The sequence below is a fragment of the Notechis scutatus genome, chromosome 13, assembly GCF_049901735.1.
Source record: "Notechis scutatus isolate UNSWTSFEM ecotype Mainland chromosome 13, rNotScu1.2, whole genome shotgun sequence".
Taxonomy (NCBI): Eukaryota; Metazoa; Chordata; class Lepidosauria; order Squamata; family Elapidae; genus Notechis; species Notechis scutatus.
Window position 1 is genome coordinate 5,424,540 of NC_142021.1, and position 26,603 is coordinate 5,451,142.

General features: G+C 41.1%; 1 protein-coding gene and 1 long non-coding RNA gene across 3 annotated transcripts in view; one reads left to right on the top strand and one right to left on the bottom strand.

The window, feature by feature from the left end:
• MED13L (mediator complex subunit 13L) overlaps window positions 1-24,409 on the bottom strand; it is a 154,692-nt gene extending 130,283 nt beyond the window's left edge. The window contains exons 1-2 of the mRNA XM_087942798.1: window positions 23,567-24,409; window positions 1,637-1,874 (exon numbers count right to left, since the gene is read on the bottom strand). Coding sequence (XP_087798924.1) covers window positions 1,637-1,874; window positions 23,567-23,626 — 298 coding nt within the window. The 5' untranslated portion in view covers window positions 23,627-24,409. The remainder of the gene's footprint in view (window positions 1-1,636; window positions 1,875-23,566) is intronic.
• Window positions 24,410-24,515: 106 nt separating this feature from the next.
• The window catches only part of LOC148129603 (uncharacterized), a 43,383-nt gene continuing 41,295 nt past the window's right edge, over window positions 24,516-26,603 (top strand). The window contains exons 1-2 of one of the 2 annotated variants that reach the window (XR_015745264.1): window positions 24,516-24,828; window positions 25,981-26,105. This is a non-coding gene — a long non-coding RNA (uncharacterized LOC148129603). The remainder of the gene's footprint in view (window positions 24,829-25,980; window positions 26,106-26,603) is intronic. The other variant, XR_015745265.1, reaches the window with a different exon arrangement.

Below are 26,603 nucleotides of genomic sequence, written 5' to 3' on the forward strand. Positions count from 1 at the left end.
AAATATCAGATCCACACAGGAAAGCCCAAACAAAATGATTTCTTACCAAAGCTTATGCGCAAGAATCTTCTTAATTCATGGTTAGCACCTGCTAGGAGTTAGATAAGGGTCATGGGAATTCTAGGGAGGGTAGCTTGTGACTATATAGGGATTCTGGGCTGGTCACTCTTTTGATTCCACCCCCTGGTTCTGTCACTCCTCCTTCTACTGTGGCAGAAAACCAGTTTGTTTTTCACTGTAACATAAGCAATGTAGCAGTGCTGAAGAAATACCTGAATGAGATAAAAGTCTCCACTAATTTCAGGATAATGTAATAAAATTAAGCGGCATTTTCCAAAAGCACAGCCACTGATCCGCCTTGGGTTAAAATGGCTTTGGGAAATTAGATGACTACCTCCAATTTTCGTCAGTTGGCTCCAGGTTATAAATACTGGCCAGGTTCAACATAAAACGTTCACAGTAGTTTGGTGGGCACAAATATGGATATAAAGGAAGACAAAGCTGGCAACAGACTGGAGATTCGGATCCACGTGCAAACGTACCAATTCGTCCATATTTTTGTTCACATAATTTCAAAAGGAAAAAAAGAAAACCTGGCGATTAAGTGTCTACATGGAAGATTATATGAATCACCAAGCCTTTATAATCTTCACTGATCTACTTTAGTTCAATATTCATATTTGGAGTTTACTCAAAAGGACCACAAACGTTCCCGCATCCAATCCAATTTTTTTTCTCGTCCGAGGCATCGTTCCAAAAAAAAACAAAAAAAAACCAACAGAATGGAAATCCATTTGATACCTCTTAGTGTCTACAGGTACTCCTCGACTTACAACAGTTCATTTAGTGACTATTTGAGGTTACAGCGTCACTGAATGACTTATGACCATTTTTCACATGACCGTTGTAGCATCTCCGTGGTCATGTGGTCAAAATTCGGACTCCTGGCAACTGACTTATGTTTATGACGGTCATGAGATTCCCCTTTGGCGACTTTCTGACAAGCAAAATCGACGTGGAAATCAGATTCACTTCATAACGGTGTTACTAACTTAACAACCGTGTAGTGATTCGGTTAACAAAAGCAGCAAGAAAAATTCATGAAATGGGGCAAAGCTCATCTGACAAATGTTTCACTTAGGAACAGAAAGCCTGGTCTCAATTGTGGTCATAAGTCGAGGACTACCTGTGCAAACAATGAACACTACATTAAAGAGAGGATTTCATTGTAGAATTAAGAGCTGAAGCCGAGGAAGAAAAATAAATATGTGTTTTAAGTTTTCGCAGGAATTTATATGTATGGTATTCAGCTTTGTTCGGGTATTTCCCCACGTCATTATAGTTGTGCTTTTAAAGTTGTAGCAACGTTTCATCAGAACGGCAGATGAGATTCTGCTGAAACGTTGCTACAACTTTAAAAGCACAACTATAATGACGTGGGGAAATACCCGAACAAAGCTGAATACCGTACATACGTACATACATATATATATTTATATATATATATATATATATATATATATATATATATATATATATATATATATATATATATATATAAGATTAGATTAGATTAGATTAGATTCAACTTTATTGTCATTGCCATGGATACAGGCAACGAAATATATATACTTACTGTGTAGCTCATGGTGTATTACGTCTACCAGGTTCGGTTCGTCTCCCCACCAAAATATCCATAGCTCCTTACAATTCGGTTTGACATCACGGCGCCAGACACACAACAGATTGGCCTGCAAACATCGGATGAAACTCAGAAGAATTGGGTCATCTTGAGCAGGAGCCGAGATAATAGGTCCACAATCTCCATGACCTTCAAAGTTGTACCTACGCCACTTGATGCCTGTCAGTTCCGCCTGCAGGAAAAGAAGGGGGGGGGAAGCAACATGTTGTAGTTTTTACAGCCAACTGATTTGCAGGATTATTCCCCCCACGCTCCCAAGTCTAAAACCTTAAGCTGCTAAACTACCAAAAAAAACAAAAAAAAAAACCCATCATCCAAATGAAAATAGTTTTAACACAGAAAGGATTGTTCCCCCTTAATGTTTCCACTCTACGGTCAGTTGCCCTATTTAACTGGAGAAGCTATTAACCAAATAAATGAATAAATGAAATTGCAGAACAAACTGTATTTACACTTTCATCCCCCTGGAAAAGAGGGAAGAGAGTTATCCATATGTATGCAGTACAAAAGGAATAAGCTGAAGATATAATAATAGTACACTCTGTCATGTTGCTCTTTTAAAAATCCAAACAGAACAAAATAGAATAACAGCGTTGGAAGGGACCTTGGTGGTCTTCTAGTCCAACCTCCTCCTCAAGCAGGAGACCCTATAGCACAAGGGGCTGTCCAGTCTCTCCTTAAAAACTTCCAGTGATAATAAGAGCACCCACAACTTCTGGAGGCAAGCTGTTCCACTGGTTAATTATCCTCACTGTTAGGAAATTTCTCCTTAGTTCTAGGTTGCTTCTCTCCTTGATGAGTTTGCACCCGTTGCTCCTTCTCCTGCCTTCAGGTGCTTTGGAGCAGGAGTCTCCAACCTTGGCAACTTTAAGACTTGTGGACTTCAGCTCCCAGAGTTCCTCAGCCAGCTTTGCCACTTGCTAATCCTTGCTCACTTCCTTTGCTGGCTGAGGAACTCTGGGAGTTGAAGTCCACAAGTCTTAAAGTTGCCAAGGTTGGAGACCCCTGGAGAATAGCTTGACTCCCTCTTCTTTGTGGCAGCCCCTCAAATATTGGAAGACTGCTACCATGTTGCCCCTAATCCTTCTTTTCACTAGACTAGACAAACCCAATTCCAGCAACCATTCTTCACAGGTTGTAGTCTCTTAGAACAGAATGTAGATCTTAGAAGCAGATCTTAGAAGCAGAGAAGAACGATAAAAAAAAAACACCTTTGGAATACAGTGATTCTAAGCCAGGATATCAAGCAAATTCAGTTCAACTACTGCCAGCGCTGAAAACTGAAATTCTATGCAAGTCAAAACCCTGAACATTACTAACTGCATAAAACATGGACTCCTGAACTGGCAGTCAATACCTTTAGCTTCAAAAAAAAAAAAAAAGAGAAAAGAAAAAAGAAAAAAGAAAGAAGGAACAGGAAGGAAAGATCTTGATAACTACTTTCCTTTATGCAATATCACTTATAGTTGCCTGAAGGGATAAGGCAGCTAATACATTGATTAAATAAGTAATGAGAAGATGAAAAAAATATATGTTTCACTTCCAATTGATCTTTGCCACTTTCTTAAATTATAATAATCACCAGAAACAGCTCCTGCAAATACACTGCTTTAGCCTTTCATATCACAGAAATGCGGCATCAGAAATTTTAACCAGCGGAAACTGCTTCATCAATTGCTTGAATAATCAATCCCAATCTCAAAAAATCATTTAGCAAATTAGGGAGGGGGGTGGAACAGTCCTCTCTTTTAAGAAACCAATAAATTATTCAGAGTTCTTGCTTTGGATACTTGCATTTTGTTGATTGACAGGAATTCATGGGTTCTCTCTATGCGTAAACTAAATAAAAAGGCAATTTATCAGGTGAAATTCTATAGTGCACCCACTGACTTTTATTCTCTAATGAAGCAACCAATGGGCTTTTTTGCATGCGCATGTACCCACACTCACAAACACAATTCAGCTATTTGCTTAATTTATGACTACTCTCAATCATATACTTTCCACCAGAGGCAGATTTAAAGCTAGAGTTAAGGCTGTCGAGAAGCCCAAAGAGCCATAGAAAATCCCGAATAATTCCTCCAATCTCACACACACACTCACACGCAAATAAGAGTCAGAGCAAACGCCAACCCAACAATGTAAAAAGGAACAAAAGAGGTGATTGCAGATAGTCGACTTATGACCACAATGGAGCCCAAAATTTCTGCCGCTAAGCGAGGCATTTGATTTAAGTGAGTTTTGTCCCATTTCACCACCATTTCACAGTGGTTAAGCGGCATCTGTTAAGTGAGATGTTTGTTAAGTGAGGGTTTTTTTCCCACATTAATGACCTCTGTAGAATCCCCATGCTCAGGTGATCAAAGGCACTTGGCAACTGACTCGTACTTATGACCATTTGTCCTATTTGGTAGCCTTTCACAACCTTCTGACAAGCAAAACCAATGGAAAAGCCAGATTTACTTAACAACCGTGTGACCAACTTATCAACGGTGGCGATTCACTTAACAACAAGGCAAGAAAGGTCATAAAATAGGGCAAAACTCACTCAACAGACGTCTCGCTTAACAATGTCCATTAGGGGCTCGGTTGTGATCGTATGAGGACCTCCTGTCGTGTTTTTGAGAGAGTTGGCTGCAGGTACATTTCTATGAGATTTAGGCTTCTGAGACCTTACAATGACTGGATGTTGGCCATGTATTGATTGGGCCTCGTATCTTTACAGGGAAGCTCAGAAAAATAAGTAGAAATAACACAATTTGAATCGTGTAACATGTTAACCTCTGAAACCCAGGCTAATCAAACACAAGTGCTTTGTTTACGTAACATGCTTGGTCAAAATAAATAAACCGTATATACAACAGTTTAAAATGCCCGTCTGCCTCACAGATGCTGAACTGCAAGGTAGCTCGAGGTGCTGCTACCGTGATAGGGTTCTTGCTGGGGGTTAGACTAGAAGACCTCCACGGTTCCTTCCAGCCCTATTATTCCACGTTTTTATGTGGAGTGAAAGCTATTTAGTCTCAATGGTTTTTCAGAAAAAACCATTCCTTTTGACTGAGCGTTTCCTCCAGTGAGCAGTTGAGTGGCAATTCACATGAGGAGGCTTCTGTAAGATCAGCGTCCAAGGTCTCCGCTGGCCTAGGCAGCGCTAATTCCAGTTGCCCTTAAGGCTAACAGTTTTACCAGAGGCAGGAAAAATAAGAGAAGCAGCAGCTAAGTGACTGATTTATTACAGGATTTGGACAGTGGAGCTATATACCAGGAATGGAAAGTTATCCTAGTGTGGTTTACAGGACTGGTAACAACCATGTATTCTAAAGAGACCTAAATCATACCGAAACAGGGCTCAACAGGGGGGGGGGGGGAAATCACCCATAAAACAAAGTGAAAAATCCTCAAGAGAGAAATTGGAGCTTCACAATCGAAGTGATGCATGCCTTCCAACCAACTCTGAAGTTGAACTTTTTTTTCCAATGCCTTCATGCAACTGGGTCTAATTTAGCATGTTTGAATTATGCATGTTTGCTTTTAATCTTCTCTCTTGGCAAATAAACAGAGGCTGCACAGATATTCAAGGTATAACGTCAAAATTTCTAGAGACAGTAGTTGCCTCAAAAATGTGCATTATAAAAGCCCACTCTAATTGATACTGATATCCAAATATTATATAGCTTATATATATATATATATATATATATATATATATATATATATATATATATATATATATATATATATATATATAAAGAAAGAAAGAAAGAAGAAAGAAAGAAAGAAAGAAAGAAAGAAAGAAAGAAAGAAAGAAAGAAAGAAAGAAAGAAAGAAAGAAAGAAAGAAAGAAAGAGAAAAGAAAGTGGATTGTTTCATATGAAACAATCCACTCTTTATTTCTTTTTTAATAAGAAAATGGAACATTTTCCTCCAAATACAGTGGTGGAAATTTTTCTGTCACCCGTTTAATCGCCTCCTATGAAAATAATCAACCGTTTTATAACCTCTCAGCAGCAAGCAATTAATTCATTTCCCAGTTACTTTTTAACAGAGCTATATCACATGAAAGCCCAAAGTTGAATTCACTGGCTTTGTTCGTACAACGTAGAGTGGAGGATAATTTCCTTAAGAGGTCTGTTTCAGGACGAAATGATCTCTAGTTTCAAATTGAAGAAATCTGTAGAAACCAATAATTATTTATCTCGAGTGAAAGTCAAAACCTGTGACAGCTATTTCAGCCAATCTAAACCAAGCAAAGAGATTAAAACAAAAGGAGACCCTAAAACCTAAAGGCATCTAGAGAGGGAAAAAACTGCCTTTGTTTCCAAGCAACCTTTATCAGCATGGATGAGACCACCCATCTTTCCTTTTCTCCTGTTAAGTGAAAACACATTAATACATGCTACCAAAAGGCAGGACATGTTTGAAAATTCCACTATCTTACTACAAGGCAGCAGCTACAGGCATTAAGAGCAGATCCAATGCTCTTTGTTTCAGTTTTTAATTATGCATTTTAAGAAATGTACAATTAGATGACTCTCTGGAACAAGCATCTGTCTCTATCATGTCATCTATAAATTATGTGCTCCCAGCGATTCTGCCAAATGCTTTATGTGTTACATAGCAATTTAAGATATCTGTCTATCAATTGCATCAGCCCTAGTGGAAATAAACTTTGCAAAACATTCTACAAAGCATCTTATCTCCATTAGGCTAACCAAAATAAATACGTAGTACCTAGCTACAGCTCAAAAATGCTTTTATCAAACTGAAGAAACTATAGGCAAAAATACTGCATCAGAAAACACAGGTGGAAATAAATCTTCTCATCGATTTATATTCATTTTCCTAGAATACCACAGAAACAGATACGGTTTGAGCACCAGAAATGCAAAGAGTGGTATTTTCAGCAAAACAGAATTATGGGTGAGATTACCAACATTCTTATGCAATATGTGACTAAGAACCTTCTAGATTTCTCATTTTTTAAACTTCTTATCAACTGGATCTGAAAGACTGCAAGTTCAGTCATTCACAAGCAAAAAACGATAATAATAATGATTGCAACTGTTAATAAATTATTACGTGTGTTGTTTTTTTTAAGAAACAAATATTTATGGCCCTGGGATACGAAGACAAGTTACAACCAGATTCACTAGAGTCTTTACTTTTATTTTTCTCTGTAACTTAGCAAAGACCAGTCATTGCAATTTGTAACATGACCAAACAGCCGCCAGTGCTTAAATGCAAGCTATACCATAATCACAGCAGCAGAGAGATATATATAATCCACCCTGTCTTAATCTTTTAGCAGCAATACTGGCACTTGTCCACAAGACAGATGGTATATCAAAGGGCATAAAATCCACTAAATATAACATTCTAAACACTGATTCCTCCAGTAAAATAGAACAAGAAAAACACCATCTGATTGGGAAAAGCTATTATATTCCAAGAAGTTGCCATTCTAACATCAGAAGCCGCTTAATTTTCACCAATTAAGCCGTTTTCAAATTAACTCTCAACAAGCCCAAGAGAATTCCCTAACGAAGTCTTTAGCTGTTCAAATTCTGCAACAGCCTTACAAAAACCTTGAAAATACCACTCTTTGCATTTCTATTTGATCTCTCTGAACCTCAACATATATTTGCCCAGAAACCTTGAGAAGCTCCTTCCTTGGGAGAAATAAACAGACATTCTGAACTGAACACAGCAAAAAGCAAATAGACATTCTTTTTACCAAGAAATATGAACCTTGAAATAATATAAATATATGTATATATATTATCTATAGGTTCTACTGGCAACAACTACCATGCAGACTTGTGGATAAGCCCATTCGTTAACTGCTGGTAAGACAAAATTTTTGTATTTTGAACTTTCAGTATTGGCACATTTTTGGCACATAGGTGGCACATTTTTTTTTGTGGTGTTTCAGTTAAAACTTCAAGGGCCTGCTTATCCACGGAGGGATTTGTCTGTTGCACATGATATATGGCACAGTAGTACTTATCGTTAATGGTTTCTGGAAGCGCAATGAGTACCAAAACCAATGCGTAATGAACACAGTTTTCCCATAAGGAATAATGTAGTGAGTCACAAGGTAACCAACAGCGACAAGTTCCAGCTTGTGCACTGAGTACCAAACAAACACAGAACATAGAATAACATAAGGTACCTTGGAGGTCATCTAGTCCTCGCTTTAGCAGGAGAGTCCATACCATTTTAGACCAATGGCTGTCCAGTCCCTTCTTGAAAGCCTCCAGTGATGGGGGCAATCACAACTTCTGAACAATAGCCATTGCACTGGATGTTATCACATGATGAGTACTAGGATGAAATTTTCAAGTCAAAATGTACTGAGAGTACCAAATGGCTGTATATATAAGGGTAATTGGTATGGGAGAAAGACCTTGAGAAACAAGACCCAAAGAAGCTGCCCAGGAGATTTATATTGTCCGATAAGAGAGGGCATTGCCCATAAGTGTATAATGGATGGAGAAGGAGGCTCAGTAAGAACTTACCCTAATTTCTCAGGCTGTAAAGGAAACGGCGGGAGACCTGTACTTTCAAACCTGCAAAATTATGTTAATATAGCCTTACAATAAAGTAGAAATTGCTCATCTGCTCGTGTTTCCTGTCTGGTCTATCTAGGAAAGCTGACAATAAGCCTCATCCACAGATAAATCGAACCCAATTTGGAGCGTGTATTATGGCACCTAAAATCCTCCATTTATCTGTGAGTATACACAGTAAATAGTTTGCCAATTCCTATCTTCCAATTTGAATGAAGCCTGCAAAGGTCCATGGATCCAGATTACGACAGTGCCGGAGAACCTTGTCTGTAAAGCCAAATTATTTTCCACTGAGCATCTCTACATTCAGAGTGTCTCAGAGGATGTTCCCCAATACCACCCATCAGTACAGGTAATCCTCGACTTACGACCATAATTGACCCAAAATATCAGTTGCTACATGAGACGGTTGTTATGTGAGTTTTGCCCTGTTTTACGACCTTTCTTGCCACAGCTGTTAAGGGAATCACTTCCGTTGCTCAGTTAGTAACCCGGTAGTTAAGTGAATCTAGTTTCCCCGTTGGCTTTGCTGGTCAGGAGGTCACGAAAGGGGATTCCCCTCCCTGACCCAGGAACAATGCAACTGTCATAAATATGAGCCAAGCATCTGAATTTTAATCACGCCGTGGGGATGCTACAATGGTCGCAAGGGCGAAAAACATTCATAAGGCACTTTTTTTCAATGCTGTTGTAACTTTGGCCCATCTCTAAATGAACTGTGATAAGTCGAGAACCACCCGTAGTGTGAAACTAAAATATATGTTTGCAAAAACCAACATTTGCAAACACCACAAACCATGGTCTTGCTCTGGAATTCCTAAATGCATTCCCCACAAACGTCGCAGGAGCTTCCCTCCTACACCCAACATTTTTCCCCCAGAGTGAATCCATGGAGATAGAGAAGATCCAAGTAGCTTTCAGACTTATGACCACTGGGTCACTAGGAGAAATTCTACAGGTATGAGAGTGAAGAAAACTGGACAAGAGGAGATAAAAACCAATGGAAAGTATTCACGATTCCAGAGAAAATACAAGCATGAAAAGGTGTTTTCCTTTCTTGCCCTTTACAGTAGGAAAAAAATTATTTCCTTGTTTATTAAATTTATATCCTGCCCATCTCACTGGCAAGCAACTTTAAATATTGACTATATTGAAAACGCCTTCAGTGCTAAAATGGGAAATCAGAAGCCATAAAATCTGTCCATGAGTTCAGTGTTAATCTATTCATGATCATGTTGATTGGCCAAATGAATTACTTCTTTTCAAAGGGTGCAAAATAATAATGCTATTGTGATGTATTGTCACCAACAGTGGCAATATCTAACCAACTTTTGGCTGATCACCAAGAAAGCAAACCAAGTTTGAAATTGATTTGTTATTGGATGGGAGGGCGGAGGGGAAGGCAACTGGGAAATCTCAGAACCCCAGATTGGACTGAGAATTTAAGAAACCAGAACCACAAACACGTAAGTGGAAATGGCAAAATATGTTGCATCATTTCCAAGAAATCAAGAGGAGGCGAGCTTCGCCCAAGGGAAACAGGGAAATAGAATTCGTAGTGGAAGAAAATGGTTCACCACAAAAGGTCAGACAACACCTGACCTTGCTATTTGATCCTTCTGAGTGGATCTGAAGATGTCACTGAAAGTAAAACCGAACATATGTATAAATACTTCCTTTTGTAAAATGTCCGAGCCCCACAAATAGCTGAAAAAGCACTTTATCGCATCCATTTCAACTTAAATAGGAAACCTATGCCAGCCAGATCAGTTCCATTCATTAGCTAGATGAATTGATTTAAAACATTTTAATTGATTAAAAGTGCGCTTCCAATTAATCAAGTGGCAGATTTAACCATTCACAGGAGGCACCAGAGACATTCTTCCCCCACACTCATCACACACACACACACACACACCAGGAAGAAATGCCTTTTCTAAAATATGTTTGCTGCAGTGGGGGAAAAAAACACACCATTGTCTAAAATCACAGAAGAACATATTCTTCACAACTGCTGTATTCGTATGCAGATCTGGAGAATTGAAATTCATAAATAAGAATGATTTCTTGATATGTGGTGGCAAACCCGATACAAATTTGTCTGAAAAAAAATTAATTTCTGAGCTGCGGCATATCATTAAATGAGCCCAACCTAGAATAAACCATTTCTTGAATAAAACGACAAATAGGCACAATTGAATAAAAAAAAAATCAAGCAAATTTCTTAACGAAAGTGATCTTTTCCTAAAGTCTTTTTCCATGATTTCTTAAAAATCTAATTTCAGTCAGCTCCATCTTGACAACTCCATGGCCTTCAGTCCAACATTCTTTCAATATTTGAACGTTAGTTTTGCTAGGTGGGGTTTATGGAGGTCGCCATCTAAAATATCTGATGAACACTTATGTTGGGGAAAGCATTTAAAAAAAATCATTGTAAAGTAGAAGGGACCATTTTGGAGTTCAGCACTTGAATAAAGCTCCATAAGACAGCGACCCTGAGATTATATTTTATACTTTAGGAATCCCTGCAGATTTGACTCTGCTTGTCTTTGGATGGCATGGTACTCATCTCTGTTTCAAGGCCATTGAGCGAGCACTGTGCAAAGACATTTCCACAGCCAGCTTGATGTCACAGACCACTGTTATCTTCCCACCGAAGTGGTACTTATTTATCTACTTGCATTTGCATGCTTTCAAATGGCTAGGTTGGAAGCAGCTGGGATAAGGACGGGAGCTCATCCTTTGCATGATGCTTGGGTCTCAAACCTGGGCTGGCAGCTTTCCAGCAGTTTATACTTATGAGGAACACTGAATATGAAAGATCTCAGAAAATTGCCTCCCATCATCCTGGTTAACTAACATGCCCCAATAACTTTGATCGTGAAAAGTGTGCATATATACTGTATAATGCAGACTAATCCATCCTATATGGACTGCTGGGCCTACTGAAATTCCATACACCTAGAATCAAACACAGAACTTCTACTTGGGACACAGAGAAGATATGCGATATTAACAATATTATGTCTTGAGTATAATTTCTTTCTTCCTGTCCAGAAACATTTTAAGGCAGCCAGATCTTGATGTAAATACCCACTATCACAGCAAGAGGCTGAGAATACAACCGATATTTCCAGGAGAGTGAGGCCTAACGAAAAGTATTTATTTTCCTTTCAGCTGAAAATCTAGTAAGAACTGCATCACTCATCATAACAGGCCAATTTTTCCCCCCGCTTCCCAAGTGCCCCAATATAGAGAACTGGCTGTTTAAACATGTGGATGAATCTGTTTGGTGCTATAACCTAAATGGTCACCATGTGTTATAAGGTATTAGCTTACTTAAAACGTTAGTCAATTCGTTGAGCTCGGCTAGGATGGCTGCGCTTGCAGCTTTCCACACATTTGCTACAACGACTATCCTAAAACGTTTTTTATTTATAATAAGGGCAACCATTTTAAGCCAGTGGACGTACAAATAGTCCTTGACTTACGACCACCATTGAGCACCAAATTTCTGCTGCTAAGCAAAATGTTTGTTAAGTGAATTGGAGCCCCTTTCATGAATAGAATACAGAATATAGAATTTCATAGAATTGTCACTTTAAATGTACATTAATCAGTAGTCATTAAATTCAGCTCATTGCATGCAGCTCTCAAAGGATAACCATTAAGCACATACCCTCATACACAAACACACACATGACACTGAGAAATATCAGAGTCTAGTTTGAATGTATACAATGACTACCTGTGTTTGGAATTTGGAGAGCATATTGTGAACGCTGTCCCAAAATGACTCACAAATGGGCTGTCAAGGGCCAAGCTAATGAGTAAGATTTCAACATGATGCTTCACTCAGGACTGGTCTTGATTTGCAGTGCAACACAGACACAGCTGTTTTGCGGCTCTCAGGTCTACTACACATTTGCTCTTTCAAAAGTGTCCCCTGTGTGTAGAAAACACCTCACTGAAGACTTCAGAGAGACCTGAGGCAGCCAAGCTGAACCTCAGGGCAACAATGAGGGCTTCACACCTACATGGTGCAGACTCAGATTAGAGAAAGTTCTGTGAAGCCCTATAAAAAAACCAAAATTTACTTACTGCTCTTTTCAATCTCAGGGACATTTTTCTAAATAAAAAGGTGCTATATGCTTCCATGTGACTTTGCACCCTTGAAAAAAATGCATTAGCAGAATCTAAAATTAAGGTTACCCAAGGGTAAGTCTACTACCTTCTCTTTCTTACACAATCAAAAGCCATCGCAGTCCGAAAACTGTCCTACCACAATTTCAGCAGAAAAATGTACAACCGTTCCAAATTACGCCTAGATTTTCCAGTTTGGCATGCAATTAGCAAGCCTAATACACAATTAAGTCTGACATCAAAGCAGCTTTTCATATAAGGTTGCCTCCCGCTTCCTCACCCTGTTTCGCACGGGGAAGGCCTGCAACTGGCTAAGTTCTCCAGAGAATTCAACGTCCCACTTTCCTTCAATTCTTCGATTATAATACAACGTAAGAGAGAGAGAGAAAAAATACTAACACACAAGTAATCCTCGTTTTAGCGATAGCCTCGTACAGCAATGGTTTGCAGTGGCAATGGAGGTAAAAAGTGTAGCTTCACAACTAATCCTCACACTTACGACCTTTGCAGGTCCATAAAGCCAAGAAAAGCAGAAAAGCCATTCCACTTAGTGACCAGAGAAGAGCAACAAAGATGATTAGGGGACTGGAGGCTGAAACATATAAAGAACGGTTGCTGGAATATGGTATGTCTAGTTTGATGAAAAGAAGGACTAAGGGAGACATGATAGCAGTCTTCCAATATCTTAGGGGTTGCCCCAAAGAAGAGGGAGTCAAGCTACTCTACAAAGCACCAGAAGTCAGGACAAAAAGCTAAACAAAACTCAATCCGCACTAAGATACAACTTAATACACAAGGAGTAAAACTGTAAGCCAAGAAAGTGCTGAGTTGAGCTGTGAAGTCCCAGAATGGGGGGTGGGGGGAGAGAACCACCCCAGCAGGTATAGCTGCTTAAGAGAATTCTCCATATAAACCATCAGGTGTCTGGTGCCGCCGCGTGCTTTGAGATTAAATCTATAAAAATATAGATATAAGTGGCCTTACCAATTGAGCGCCCTCCAAATATGCTGACCATACCAGCTGAGAGGGGTTTTTTTTTCTTCTTCTCTTTTTAATAAGCAAGTATTGTGAAAGACACCAAGCTGCCTAGAATGACACCTGTATTTCTAACAAAATAAATAGCATTCGTTCGAGCAGCCAGAATCCAGCGAAGGGGCTAGCTTTGAAAGCCCCACCAACATTATTACAGCAATCAGAAATTGATTTTTGGAAAGAGGAGAGCTTAATGACATAACTAAGGAGAGAATGTCTCGCCTCTTGCTAGAACCCTGTTTTCAGCTAGGCACCAACACGTAAGTTTGGGGGTTTTATCATTTTAAAAAAAGGACAATCTGCCACTCCAAATGAGGCGAAGGCAAAAACCCGGGGCCCTTTAGATGAGATCTTGTTTTCTAGACAATGCCCTCTTCTGCAAATTCTGTTACAATGCTGCTGTTGCCAGCCACCACAAAGGGAGAAGCAGAGATGATAGAAGAACATCAGGAGGGTTGTGTTTAAAAGGAGGAAGGGGGAGAAAAGGGGGGGGGGGAAATGAACGAAGGCCGCATCCTGAGGGAGCCGCACTAAAACCAGGAATCTATCAGATGTGCAATCAGCAAATAAGATTTCTTTTTTAAAAAATAAGCCCGCCGAGACCCCCCTCATAGCTCCTCCACTCCTAAAATAAAATGTGTACTCTCTTTCCTGAGGGACAATTGCTGCCTAAGCAAAAAGCCACTGAGTGACATCATGGTTGAGCTGAATGAAAGGAAAGGGAGGAAGAAAAAAAAAAGCAGCTTTTTTTTTTTAAAGGACTACACTTAATGCTGCAACGTGCTTGTTTTGTTTTTGTTTTCAAAGATACTATTTGAATTGTCAATATTATGATGGCAAATCGTATGTGGGCTCACTCCCAGATTTCAGTGCAGCTCGATGCATTCAGTATGATCTGGTTCCTTTTTAAGCGGTTATGACTGTGGTCTCCCTTTGTTTAGACACATTAATCAAGACTTGTGGTTTCGATTCCAAAGAAATGGACTTAGAAGAATTCGCACGATCTGGAAACAAAAGGCTGGATGCACGAAATGGGAATTCTTCCCAGCGGTAGACCAAAGCAGTGTGTCCGGCCTTTTTCGGTTTGAAATTTTCTTCCACCTATGTATTTACAGTAGGTACACTATCGTGTACAAAACTCATTTAAATTTATTTATTTAGCGCGTGACATATAAAACGTATACAATTGAGCCCAAAATTTTGGTTGCTAAGCAAGAAATGTGCTAAGTGAGTGTCAACCTGTTTTATGATTTTTCGTGCCACCTTGGCTAAAAGTGAACCGCTGCAGTTCTTAAAATTGATCATATGGTTGTTAAGTGAATCTGGTTTCCCCATTGTCAGAAGGTCGCATACGGGGATCACATAAGCCCGGGACATGGCAACCGTCATAAATGTGAAGTTGCCGAGCATCCGAATGGAAATCCCACGGGATGCTGCAACGGTCATATAAGTGTGGGAAACGGTCATGGGTCAGTTTTTTCAGTGCCTTTGTAACTTCAAACTAAGTGAACTCTTCTAAGTCAAGGACTACCTGCATATTAATATTTCACCTAGTTCAGTAAAACGCAATAAAATATAAATGTTAAATGATCTATGTCCAGGTCGGCCAGAGTTCTTCAAACTTGGCAATTTTAAGACTGGTGGACTTCAACTCCCAGAATTCCCCAGCCAGCCATGTCTATTTTTCTCTCTCTCTTAATCTCCTAAAGTGGAGAGAGATTGCAGAGGAAGGGATTACAAGAGAGTCAGCTATGCTGGCTGGAGAATTCTGGGAGTTGAAGTCCACAAGTCTTAAAGTTGCCAAGTTTGGGGACTCCTGGTCTAGGCCATCTAACCACTGAACTGCAGCATCATTAATATGAAAAAAAAAAAAAATCAGATACTGGACTGCTATATGCCCTCAGCTTACAGCTGGTCACAATGTGAGCTACAATTTGATGTGGGATCCCACAACCACACTGAAGGGAAGATACTATGCCCCATTTATATACAGAGTCCTGGCAGACACTGTGTGAGGTGCGAATCCTATTCAGGATTGTCCATTGCTAATGTGGTACTTGGGGGGGCTCATTTTTTTTTGTCTTCCTATGTCTGGGCATTTCACTTATTTATCTATCCTGCCAATCCAATTCTTATATCCTGTTAAATTTCAATGACTGATTTATACAGAATGAAAAGGCAAAAAAAAATATATATACTGCTTTTCCAAATCACAACCTAGGATTCACACAAGTGCTAAGCAAAAAAGAAACCACATTATAGCTCTCAATGTAACATGTGAATCCAAGCACCAAGTTTTCTTCAAAACAAGTTTTCCAGGGAAAAAAAATACTTAATTTGATTTCTCAATGTTATTGGTAAGTCAAGACTTCTGGCACATAAAGATTTATTTCTAGCTAGGGGTGCTTCGTTGAATCGAGCTTTGTGACTGATAGAGAAACAAAGAGGAAACTGACAAAAATCAAACCTAAATAATTGCTTATTGAGATGCATATGTACAATAGGAATACAGCACAGTCAATACTTTGAAACAAATACCTTTCACCACCATTTATTGTTTTAATAACACAAACCCTACTATAAAAAATGCCCAAGATCAGCGCAGCGTATCTATATCTGTCCAGTTCGTCCATAAAGCAGAATTCCTTCTTAACATGACTTGTAGACAAATGAAAGGCTTCTAGTGATCCAATGGCATTTGTCTGCTGCTATTAAAAACAGCCACATATTTTGCAGCATCTTAAAAACTAACAAATTTATCTTGAGCTGGTTTCACACACCAGTTATGGAATTCCTGCAAAAAATACAACTTCAGTCCAAGAAAGTCCATAAAAACCCGAACAGCCAATAAACTTTCTCTCTTACACCATGCATTCTTTATGGGGAAAAAAAAAAGAAAGAAAATCTGGAAATTGAAACATTTGTTCAAAGCCATTAGCTTTACAGAAATGACTGTTCTTGTTTATTCAGCTTACTAATGTTGTAGGAAAGTATGTTTTCAAAGGTCAGCTCAGATCAAGAATGCAGGAACCAAACAAATTTGACACTAGAAACATGATACTTGCTCTGGTTGATAGTATCACAGGCTTACAAACCCTGCTAGCTTAGGATTTCTTATTCATGTGTGCAAAAGAATTTAATACCGTGGTCAGAAGCGACAGGAGAACAAGACAAGGTGAGAGATATAGATAAGAAGTTTGTTTTTCTTTGCCTACTTCAACTTTTAAAAAGCATGAATTAACGCTCCTTGACTTCTGAATGAAGCCAGAATGAAACAGAACAGTAAGCAGTGAGTATCTACAGGAAATGAGTCACAACCAACAATGAATAATATTCTAAGAAAATGACTTGGAGGAGGCCAAATTTACGTGCATCTCTCAAGAGGAGGAGGGGGAAAAAACCAACTTGAAAACAAGGCACTGATTGGTCTCACCAACGAAGCTATGAAATCCTACCGCATGTTGTAAATGTGCGTTGGTATTATCAAGTTTATTTGGGCAAGACATGTCTGCAGGGTTGGTTCTCGTAAGCCCAAACTTGGCAACTTTAAGACTTGTGGACTTCAACTCCCAGGATTCTCCAGCCAGCATAGCTGAATCTCTTGTAATCCCTTCCTCTGCAATCTCTCTCCACTTTAGGAGATTAAGAGAGAGAGAGAAAGCAGGCATGGCTGACTGGAGAATTCTGGGAGTTGAAGTCCACAGGTCTTAAAAGTTGTCAAGTTTGGAGACCTCTGTCATAAGCCAACAACCCTGCTGAATGAAAACGGAAGCGGACTGTGTGCATTTCAAGATCGACAGAAGAGTGGGAAGACTTACAAACTCGTGCTTCACCTCCTTATCCGATTGAAGGCCGGAAGCAATCATTTGGCTTCTGCCCCATCAGTCAGAGGGGAGAGAAGGACTTAAGCGTTCTCTTCGGCCTTCTGGGCAGCATATTTTTGGGGGTGGACCAAACCCTGGATAGATTTCAGTATTATCAAAGGCAAAACCTTAATTCTTTCAGTGGGAATTCTACATAAGAAGACTCGGTTGTAAGTTATCAACTTACAACAGTTCATTGTTGCACTTACGAACAGCAACTTTGCCGTTCAAAGTTACAAAGGGCACTGAAAAAAGTGACTAAGGACCGTTTTTCACACTTACGACTGTTACAGCAACCCCATGATCGTGTGGCCGAAATCCAGACACTTGGCAACTGATTCATATTTATGACGGATGTGATGTCTCAGGGGCCCTTTTGTGATCTTCTGATGAGCAAAGCTAATGGGAAAACCGGATAAATTCGCTTAACAATTGTCTCGTTTAGAGACAGAAATCTTGCCTCCGTTGTGGTCGTAAGTCGAGGACTACCTGTCCAGGAAATCAGACTGATGCACCATTTAATTTCACTTCTGTCTACAATGCTGGGAAACTGGCAGCGGCTCAAAAGAAGACTTTATGGCAAAGAGGCTGCCAATTATTCACCTCTCTGATATTGGCCTGCAAATAATTTTTGACCCATGTTTGGAATTAAGAAAGGAGAAAGAATGCAACATTCCCTTGTTTTAGGAAAATTGTCTTTGCAATTCCATCACCCTTCACTTTATACTTTCCTAAATCCCTGTAGCTCTTCCAAAGATTGGGCAATAAAGTAAAAGGCACAGAAGAGGCTGTGCGCCCTGAGAATGCTCAGGAAGATAAATCTATCTCAGCATCTACTTCTGTCCTACTACCACAGCACCATTGAGAGTGTCCTGACATACGGCATCCTTGCATGGAATGGGAGCAGCTCTGTAGCAGACAAAAAAGCTCTACAGAGAATCATTCAAACTGCCCAGAATATCATCGGGCTCCAGCTACCAGCCCTGGACAACATCTTCGCATCTCACTGTTTCAGGAAGTTGCACAACATTCTGAGACTCTACCCATCCTGCTCACAATCTTTGTGGAACTGTTGCCTTCTGGCAGAAGATATAGAACAATTCAAACTCAGACCACACATTTTCTGAACAGTTTTTATCCCAGAGCTATAATTGCACTTAACAATGAACTTAAGGACCAGCATAAATGAGCTGTTGGACAGGATTACTTGGTCTGTTGTGTGGAGGCTTGTGTGTTTTTAGGGGGCAGGGAATTTTGGTAAGTGGGGAGGTGTTTGGGGATTGTCTAGTGTGTGCGCATGTTGAATCTGGTCTCTGGGTGTTATGTGAATTTCATTGTATGTATACTGTGTATATACGTACAATGACAATAAAGAATTCAATTCAATTTTTTCTTCATTCATTTCTAGAATGAAGGAGAAATTTCCTGTCAGTGAGAAAAATTAAGCAGTGGAATAGTTTGCCTCCAGTTGTGGCTGCTCCATCACTGGAGGTTTTTAAGAGACTAGACAACTAGCGAGGGGGTGTGTGATTAGAAGACTTCCAAGGTCCCTTCCAACTCTATTATTCTGTCATTCTAATTCATGCATTTTGCCTGCCACATTCCTATTTCTTTGGCCTGGCATTAGCAACTTGACAGTCTAAGCTCAAGATAATAGAAGAAACAGCCTAAACATCAAGGTTAATGCTCAGATGATGGTTTTATTTTTATTTTTCTAATTATTTCATTAGGAGAGAAAAAAATCATTTCTAATCCATCTCAAAGTCCACTGGCAGATGGCAACACTGCTTAAAAGATTAAAAACAGGAAAACTAATTCAATACATTAATAAGAAACAGAGAAGGGATATAATTTATATAAATATAAAAGCATCTCAAACATTTAGACATAACTCCTGAGCACAAATGTCAGGCACTAATTTTTAAAAAAAAACCACATAGATCATTACTGCAGCTAAAGCACCAAATCAAAACATTTTACAGAGATTTAAAAATTTAATACACATCTTCAATTCCATTACATCTTAAGCCTATCAGAATAAATGACAGGCCTTTCACACTTGTTGTGTAAAGGTGAAACCTGCAGAGCGGAGTTCCATAGTTACAACACCAAGGTAAATGATAAAGTTTTAACACTGATTGATGTCTGCTTAAAATCATGTCATAGGTATAAAGCTGAAATTCAAGGTAGAACAGTTTCCTGCCAGAGCAGGCCAGCCAGCATGGCGATAAGAATGCATGGAATTAGAACAGGTAAAACCATCCATGCAACTTTATTCAGTCCTTAGCAAGACCACACCTGGAATACTGCATCCAGTTTAGGTCACCATACTACAAAAAAGAAGTTGAGACTTTGGAAAAAGTTCAAAGAAGAGCAACTAAGATGATTAAAGGCCTGGAGACAAAAACATATGAAGAATGGTTGCAGGAATTGGGTATGGGCAGTCTAGAGAAAAGAAGAATTAGGGGAGACATGATAGCAGTCTTCCAATATTTGAGGGGCTGACACAAAGAAGGGCGGGGTTAACTTATTTTCCAAAGCATCAGAGAGCAGGACAAGAAACAATGATTGGAAATTAATCAAAGAGAGAAGCAACCTGGAAACTTCCTAATAGTGAGGACAATTAACCAGTGGGACAGCTTTTGCCTTCAGAAGTTGTGGGTGCTCCATCACTGGAGGCTTTTAAGAAAAGACTGGACAGCCAACTATCAGAAATGGTATAGGTTTTCCTGCTTAAGCGAAGGAGCTGGACTAGACGATCTCTAAGGTCCCTTCCAGCTCTATTCTGATTGAACTGTAAGTTACCTAGTATTTAGGATTGCAAAATGTTCCTGGACAAGGAAACAGATGATGCCATACAAAGGGATTAATGTGTGCTCCAATAACATTCCTCAGCTTATCAATGCAAGACTGCTCTGTCTATAACTTGGTTTACAATTTGTATGTTTTATTTGTTTGATCTAACAGTTACTACACTCTGAACTATACAATGATGTAAACATACTACAGTGCACTTCATCGAAGTATGCCAGAGTGAATGTGTTAGCCTGTTGAGCTGTCAGAAGACGTTGCTGGTTTTGCTCCCTATTATTCAATTAGCCAGAATAAAACATAAACCTATCTGCACTCCAGTTGAGACACAACCACACCATAACATTATCCTAAAAGCTAGTGTTTTTGAAATATTTTTTTTAAAAAAACCAGCAACAGCAATCAGCTAAGGCAGCGGAAACTCTTCTAATCTCTACTGATCATAATACAAATCCTGAACTAAATATAAAAATAAAGTTGAATGCATGAGGATCCTATAGGAATTTTGAGAATCCCAGCATATTCTTACACCTATATCTTTTGGGCAAACTATGCACATATCACATTCAAAACATGTCAACAATAATAAGGTATAATTATTGCATAAGGTTGCAATATGGTTGCAATGTTACTATTTTAGAAACAAAACATTCAAAATATTTGTGTTGACAAACCAACAAAGCACAGCATTTTGTTTACTTAATATCAGTTATGTTTTCTTCTTGATATCACTGTTTTCCACAGAGCTTGTTTGGAGGAAACAAAAGAAATTGCCATCTCATCTATGCAAAAACTTCTCAAGCAAAAAGTACATTTCCTACCCTAAGTCTGCAGTATTTCCAATTTTGTTTAGCAACAGTGTTTGTTGTTACAAAGTCTGATACACTGTTGATGTTGCCTAGTTTAGTAATAAAACATCTACAAGAAAACCACTAAGCTCAGTGAGCACCAAGGCCCGCACTGTTCAATCCTGAGCTACAAATATTCTTTTCTAATGATAAAATCTGGAATATCTTTTAACTTTTTTTTTTAACCATTTTAGCGTAAAACTAAATTTGTTGGTATAATTTTTGAGGAGGGTGGGGAAATTAGTAACATGCACCAGATATTTCCATTACAATTGGCTGAATTGACAGTTTCCTATTTCTCAATCAATGGGATAGCTTGAAATGAGTTATTAGAAACAACTAATTCCTAGTATGAAAGCCGTCACTGGCACACTGATGTCATAGAATTAATATCAGAAGGATATATGTAAGTTTTGATGTTTTCTGCTGCAGTGAAGAGTCCATTAGTGTGTTTTCCCTATGGTGGCAGAAACCATATGCTTAGTTGTAGAAAAACAACAAATGCACTGGGAAGTAGCCACTGCAGCATGATTTTTCTTTGTTTCCATATGCTCAATATCTGTGCAATAAATTTTAAAAAATCACCAAGGTTAAGAAAGTGAGATTGATTTATGTAATAGGAGCGGGAATGAAACAAAAAGAGCCATCAGCTACAATCCTCAGACATCCCTCCTTAAAAGTACAGTCCACTGAACCCAACTGGGTTTACTTCTGAGTAATTCCAATTGACTTGGGGTCTAGATCTATAGTTAGTTCTCTAGCAAGAAGCTAAACTTAATTCAGCAATCCTAATGCTAGCCTTTTGTACAGTCATGTTGCAAGATCAGAATTAAAATACAAATTATACATCAGAGCTGCTTGAAGTCAAAACACTTTCATGGTTAATTGGGCATTCTTACATTAAAAATATATATATATTAACATCCCAAACGTCAAATAAGTCCACCTATGTGATAGACACCAAACTGTAATTCTAAACATATTACAAAACTGCTTCTGTTTAACCTAGCATAAAGGCTCTTTCTGGACATATTGGCACTGATGATGGAGATAAATTATATTGCATCTCCCAGACATTCCAATTTACCCAGGTGTCTTCAACTCTGTTGGATTTAATTCAACACACCCTTGTTTTGTTTTAGAGCCAAGGATCATTTACACAGCTTCAAATACATTTACGTCCCTGTCAGATTTTTCTACCAAATCCATGCCGCCCGCCCCCACCCTCCACACCCCCGGGCTAAAGTTAAGTATTGATCTTGGCCAAATTCACTCCATTTTTCCTTGCTTTTGTTTGTAGCTCAGTGGGCTTTTCTTTTCTTTTTTTTTTTCCTTTCCCCCAACGTCGGAGCTCATGATCTACACACAAACCACTGCAGCCCATCAATCATTACAGACACAGCAAAAAAAAAAAAAAAGATTAGCGAGCAAACCAGCTCGTTTTAAACATCATGACCTTCTCGGGGTCCTTATTAAAAAGAATACCGTGTAAAATGTATGTATCTATCTATGCACATATATCCACCAGGTTCAGCTGATAGGCACAATACAGCCCAGCCAGCCACTCACACACACATACACGTTGTAACGATCACCTTTCCGCTTTACAAAAAGGAAAAGAAATAAAGGGGGGGCGGCGGCAAGAGAGACCTTTCCTTCGCAAGGCATGCCTTTCAAGCCCCCGCCGCGATCTCTAGGACCATCAAACCGGGATAAGCGACGGATCCCCGACCGTGAAAACCCCTCTGGCGGTATGCAGACCGGCAAGTTCCCTCCAGGTGGGAAGGAGGAGGGGGGGCTCGCACCAGGGCATCCCCTCACTCCTTTCCCCCATCCCTTTGTTCTTCTTCTCCCCCCACCCTTCCCCGTCTCCGATCTCCCCTTCCCAGGAAGAGACCCTCACTGCAGCTCAGCTAAAACGCCCCCCTCGATTCCCACCCCGACACCACGGGGCCAAGACCCGAGGCGACCCTCCCTCCCTCCCAGCCAGGCCTCCCCGTTACCCCTTGCCCCTAACGCGCCCCCACCAGAAAAAACAACCACCACCACGCCGCCAGGCCCCACCTCCCTTCCCTTCCCCTCTCCTGACTTCAGAGACCCCCGAAACACCCCCTCCCCAGCAGCAGCCAGGCACCCCCTCCCCAAGGGCCGGGGTCTCCCTAGGGAGACAGACACGCCCCTAAACAGCCCCCACCCCACCCTTAACACCTGGGGAAAGTTACCCTGGGCCACCTTGTTTGGGGGCTGCCCTCCCTCCAGCAAGAGAGGAGCCCCTGGAAGGGAGGGGCGCTCCCCCTCACCCACACACACAAGCAGGGCCCATCCGTCTCTCTTGCCTCCCTCTCCCATCCCCCTCTTCCCATCCGAGACCCCTGCCCACCCCGCAGCGATCCAGCCAAGGAGGGCGGGCGAGGGGTGGGGCCAGGGGCGGCGGGGAGGGAGGGAAGGAAGGAAGGAAGGAGGGAGGGAAGGTGCCGAGGAGCCCCCCAACCCTTCCACGGGCCTTTCAAGGCCGAGAAAGTTGCTGCCCCCCCTCCCCACCCCCGATCGGCCTCTCCCCCTCGCCCCCACCCCCAAAAAAGGAACGACTTGACTCACCAGGGAGAAGAGGTTGGAGTGACAGTCCTCCAGGCTCGCCCCGTTCGCCGCCGCAGTCATGGTCCTCCTCGGCGAGCCCGGCCTCCAGAGCGGGGCATGTCTGGCCGGGCCGGGCGGAGCGGAGCGGGGCAGCAGCAGCAGCAGCAGCCGCACAGGCGCCGAGGGGGCGGGCCCGGCGGCGGCGGCGGCGGATCCGCCCGCCCGCCCCTCTCTCTCTCTCTCTCTTCCCCTCCTTCCTTCCTTCCTTCCCGCCGAGAGCTCACCCACCCCCGTCCCCCGGATGCCGAGCCGGAGAGAAAGGGCGGCGGCGGCGGCGGGCAGGCGGCAGGCAGCAGCAGCAGCAGCAGCCGCCACTCGGTGCGGGCGGGGCTGCCGCTTCCGCCTTCTTCTGTCGCCCGCCCGCCCGCGTCGGGCCAAAGAAATGATGATGGGGAGAGAGAGAGGAGGGAGGTGGGTGCGGGAAACGAGGCGGGCGGCGACGACAAACGAAAGGTGCGCGCGCTTCACAGGGGAGCCGCCGCTGTTGCTGTCGCCGCCGGGTGGGTCCCCTCAGGGCGGGCGGAGGCAGGCAGCCGCTCCTCCTTCTCTGGCGGAGGAAGAGGAGGAGGAGGCGGCGGCGGCGTCCTCTTCCTCGCCGCCCGGCTACGGATGGAGCGCGCCGCCGCCGCCGCCGCCGCCGCCGTTCCTTCTCCCGGGTGGGCTCCCCTCAGCGCCGCCTCGCACTCCTCATAGACATACACAGAAGGCTGGCAGGGCTCGGGGGCTCTGACAGCAATGGCGGCCGTCAGGAGCAGCGCGCTTCGCCATTGGCCCATCGCGGGTCACGTGGGACGGCCGTCCCGGCTGGACGCAAAAGGAGGAGGAGGAGGAGGAGTGGGGCGGAGGGGGAGGAAGAGGAAAGAAGGAAGGAGAGGCGCGGACGCCGGCGGGGACACCGCTTGGCGCAGGCGCCGTGGGCCCAGCTGCTGAAGGGGGCGCCGTGGAGCCAAGAGGCGGGCGGGCGGGCGGAGCAAGCGAGGCAAGTTACCTCGCAGTAACGGAATGCGCGGCTTTTCGAAGCCACGCCCCCTTTTGCTGATTGACAGCTGCGGAGTTGTGGCGTCTTTCTCCTCAGCTTAATGTTGATTTGTTTGTTTATTGTCTTTGGGGTTTTTTTGTTTTTTAATTTTCTCTCATTTTTTTTCCTGTCAATATCCTCCCCCCCTCCTAGTTTAGCTTATATTAGTTTTTCCTGCCTGTACTGCAAACCTCCCTAGCAAAAGGTCAGTTTTCTGATTTTATTTTATTACAAAGGAAGAAATTATTGTTTAGATTAATAAAAGCCATCCTTGTATTTTGTTTTATTTTACAATCTAATAAAAATGTTTAAAGTGGGATTTAAAAAAAAATAAAAGCCATCCCGATTACCTATTTGGGCAGCGTTTTGGGTTTATATGTATCAATGTATCTTTTTTTTATTACAATGGAAGTGTTTCTTCCAGGATAAAAGTATATTATACCCTGTGAGAGAAACTCAAACTAGCCAAAGGATAAATCTGTAATCGGTAAATGCATTCATGTGAAAATAATTTGTATTTTTCATTTGCTATTAAACAATGGAAGAATAGAATAGAATATAGAATAGAACAGAATAGAATTACAATAAATGGAATAGAATGAAAAAGAAAATAGAATAGAAAATAGAATAGAATAGAATATAGAATAGAATAGGATTAAATAGAACAGAATAGAATATAGAATAGAAATAGAAATAGAATAGAATAGAATAGAATAGAGAGTTGGAAGGGACCTTGGAGGTCTTCTAGTCCACCTCCCTGCTTAGGCAGGAAACTCTACACCACTTCAGACAAATGAAAGGCGTATGTGTGTTTGCCATTTTTATGTGGAGACCCAAAATCCTGGTTTGAACAAGGGGCATCCAAGCTTTATATAACAGAGTTTCACCAAGTCTAAATTTGGCACTGGGTCATCCTTTTTTGAGTTGGCACAAATCTCCGAAGCTGAAAGTCACCCAACAATTTTGCATAAAATGCTGACGTACATTCAAACTATTTTGATTAAGGTTGGCTGATGACTAAAGCAGGCTAGAGTATTAAAAAAAATTGTAAGCGTTATCCTTTTTTTTTTCCTTTTTAACAAAGCTGTCATCGATCTTAAGAAAAAGAAAATTTGGGGAAAGTGCAAATGAAAAATGGGATGGAAAAAGAATCCATCATCCATATCACCTATTCTTATCAATACTCAGTGGATTACCGATGAATTCATGATTATAATAGGGACAATGGTTCAGGGTGTGCATTAGTGCCACCTCTGTAATTGAGTAGATTAAGCAGCTCCTATAAATGGCAGCCCCTGGGGATCTGGCCATAATAGGAGGACTAATATACTTTGGATTGTCAACATTTGCTTTTCAGTTGGCTGCTGGGGAGTTCTGGGAGTTAGAGTCCACAGGTCTTAACATTGCCAACGTTGAACATCCCTGAATTAAAGTTTTCAACTCAGGGCAATCCATTGAGTCTCCTGGGGTTATGGCAACCAGGTATGTGGATTTGACAGATTCAAGAAGAGACACCTAATTGCAGACAAAATCTCGTTTCTTTCTTTTCTTTATTCGTTTTCCTTCATTCTTTCCTTTTTCTTTCTTTCATTTTTTCATTTCTTTCTTTCCTTCATTTAATTTCTTTTTTTCTTTCCTTCAGTCTTTCATTTCAGTCTTTCTTTCATTCTTTCCTTTCCTTCTTTCTTTTTCTTTCGGAACATGCAGGATGTTACTGTCAGCAAAGCAGAACTGACAGCCATATGGGAAAATATTGGAGAGCTCTCTGTTTTTTTGCAATAGAAAAGCATAATAAATATGTGTGTTTGAATCAGGCCTTGGAACAGCGGGATTAACAGTATGAGGTTTCTCCCTGCTCCAAAAGAACAGTTCTACCTTTCTGCAGTCACTGCCCTACACGTTCACAGGATGACACAATTTTGAGAACAGCATGCGAGTTGTAGCCCCCCATGACTAAAGAGCAACACACTGGGTGGGGGA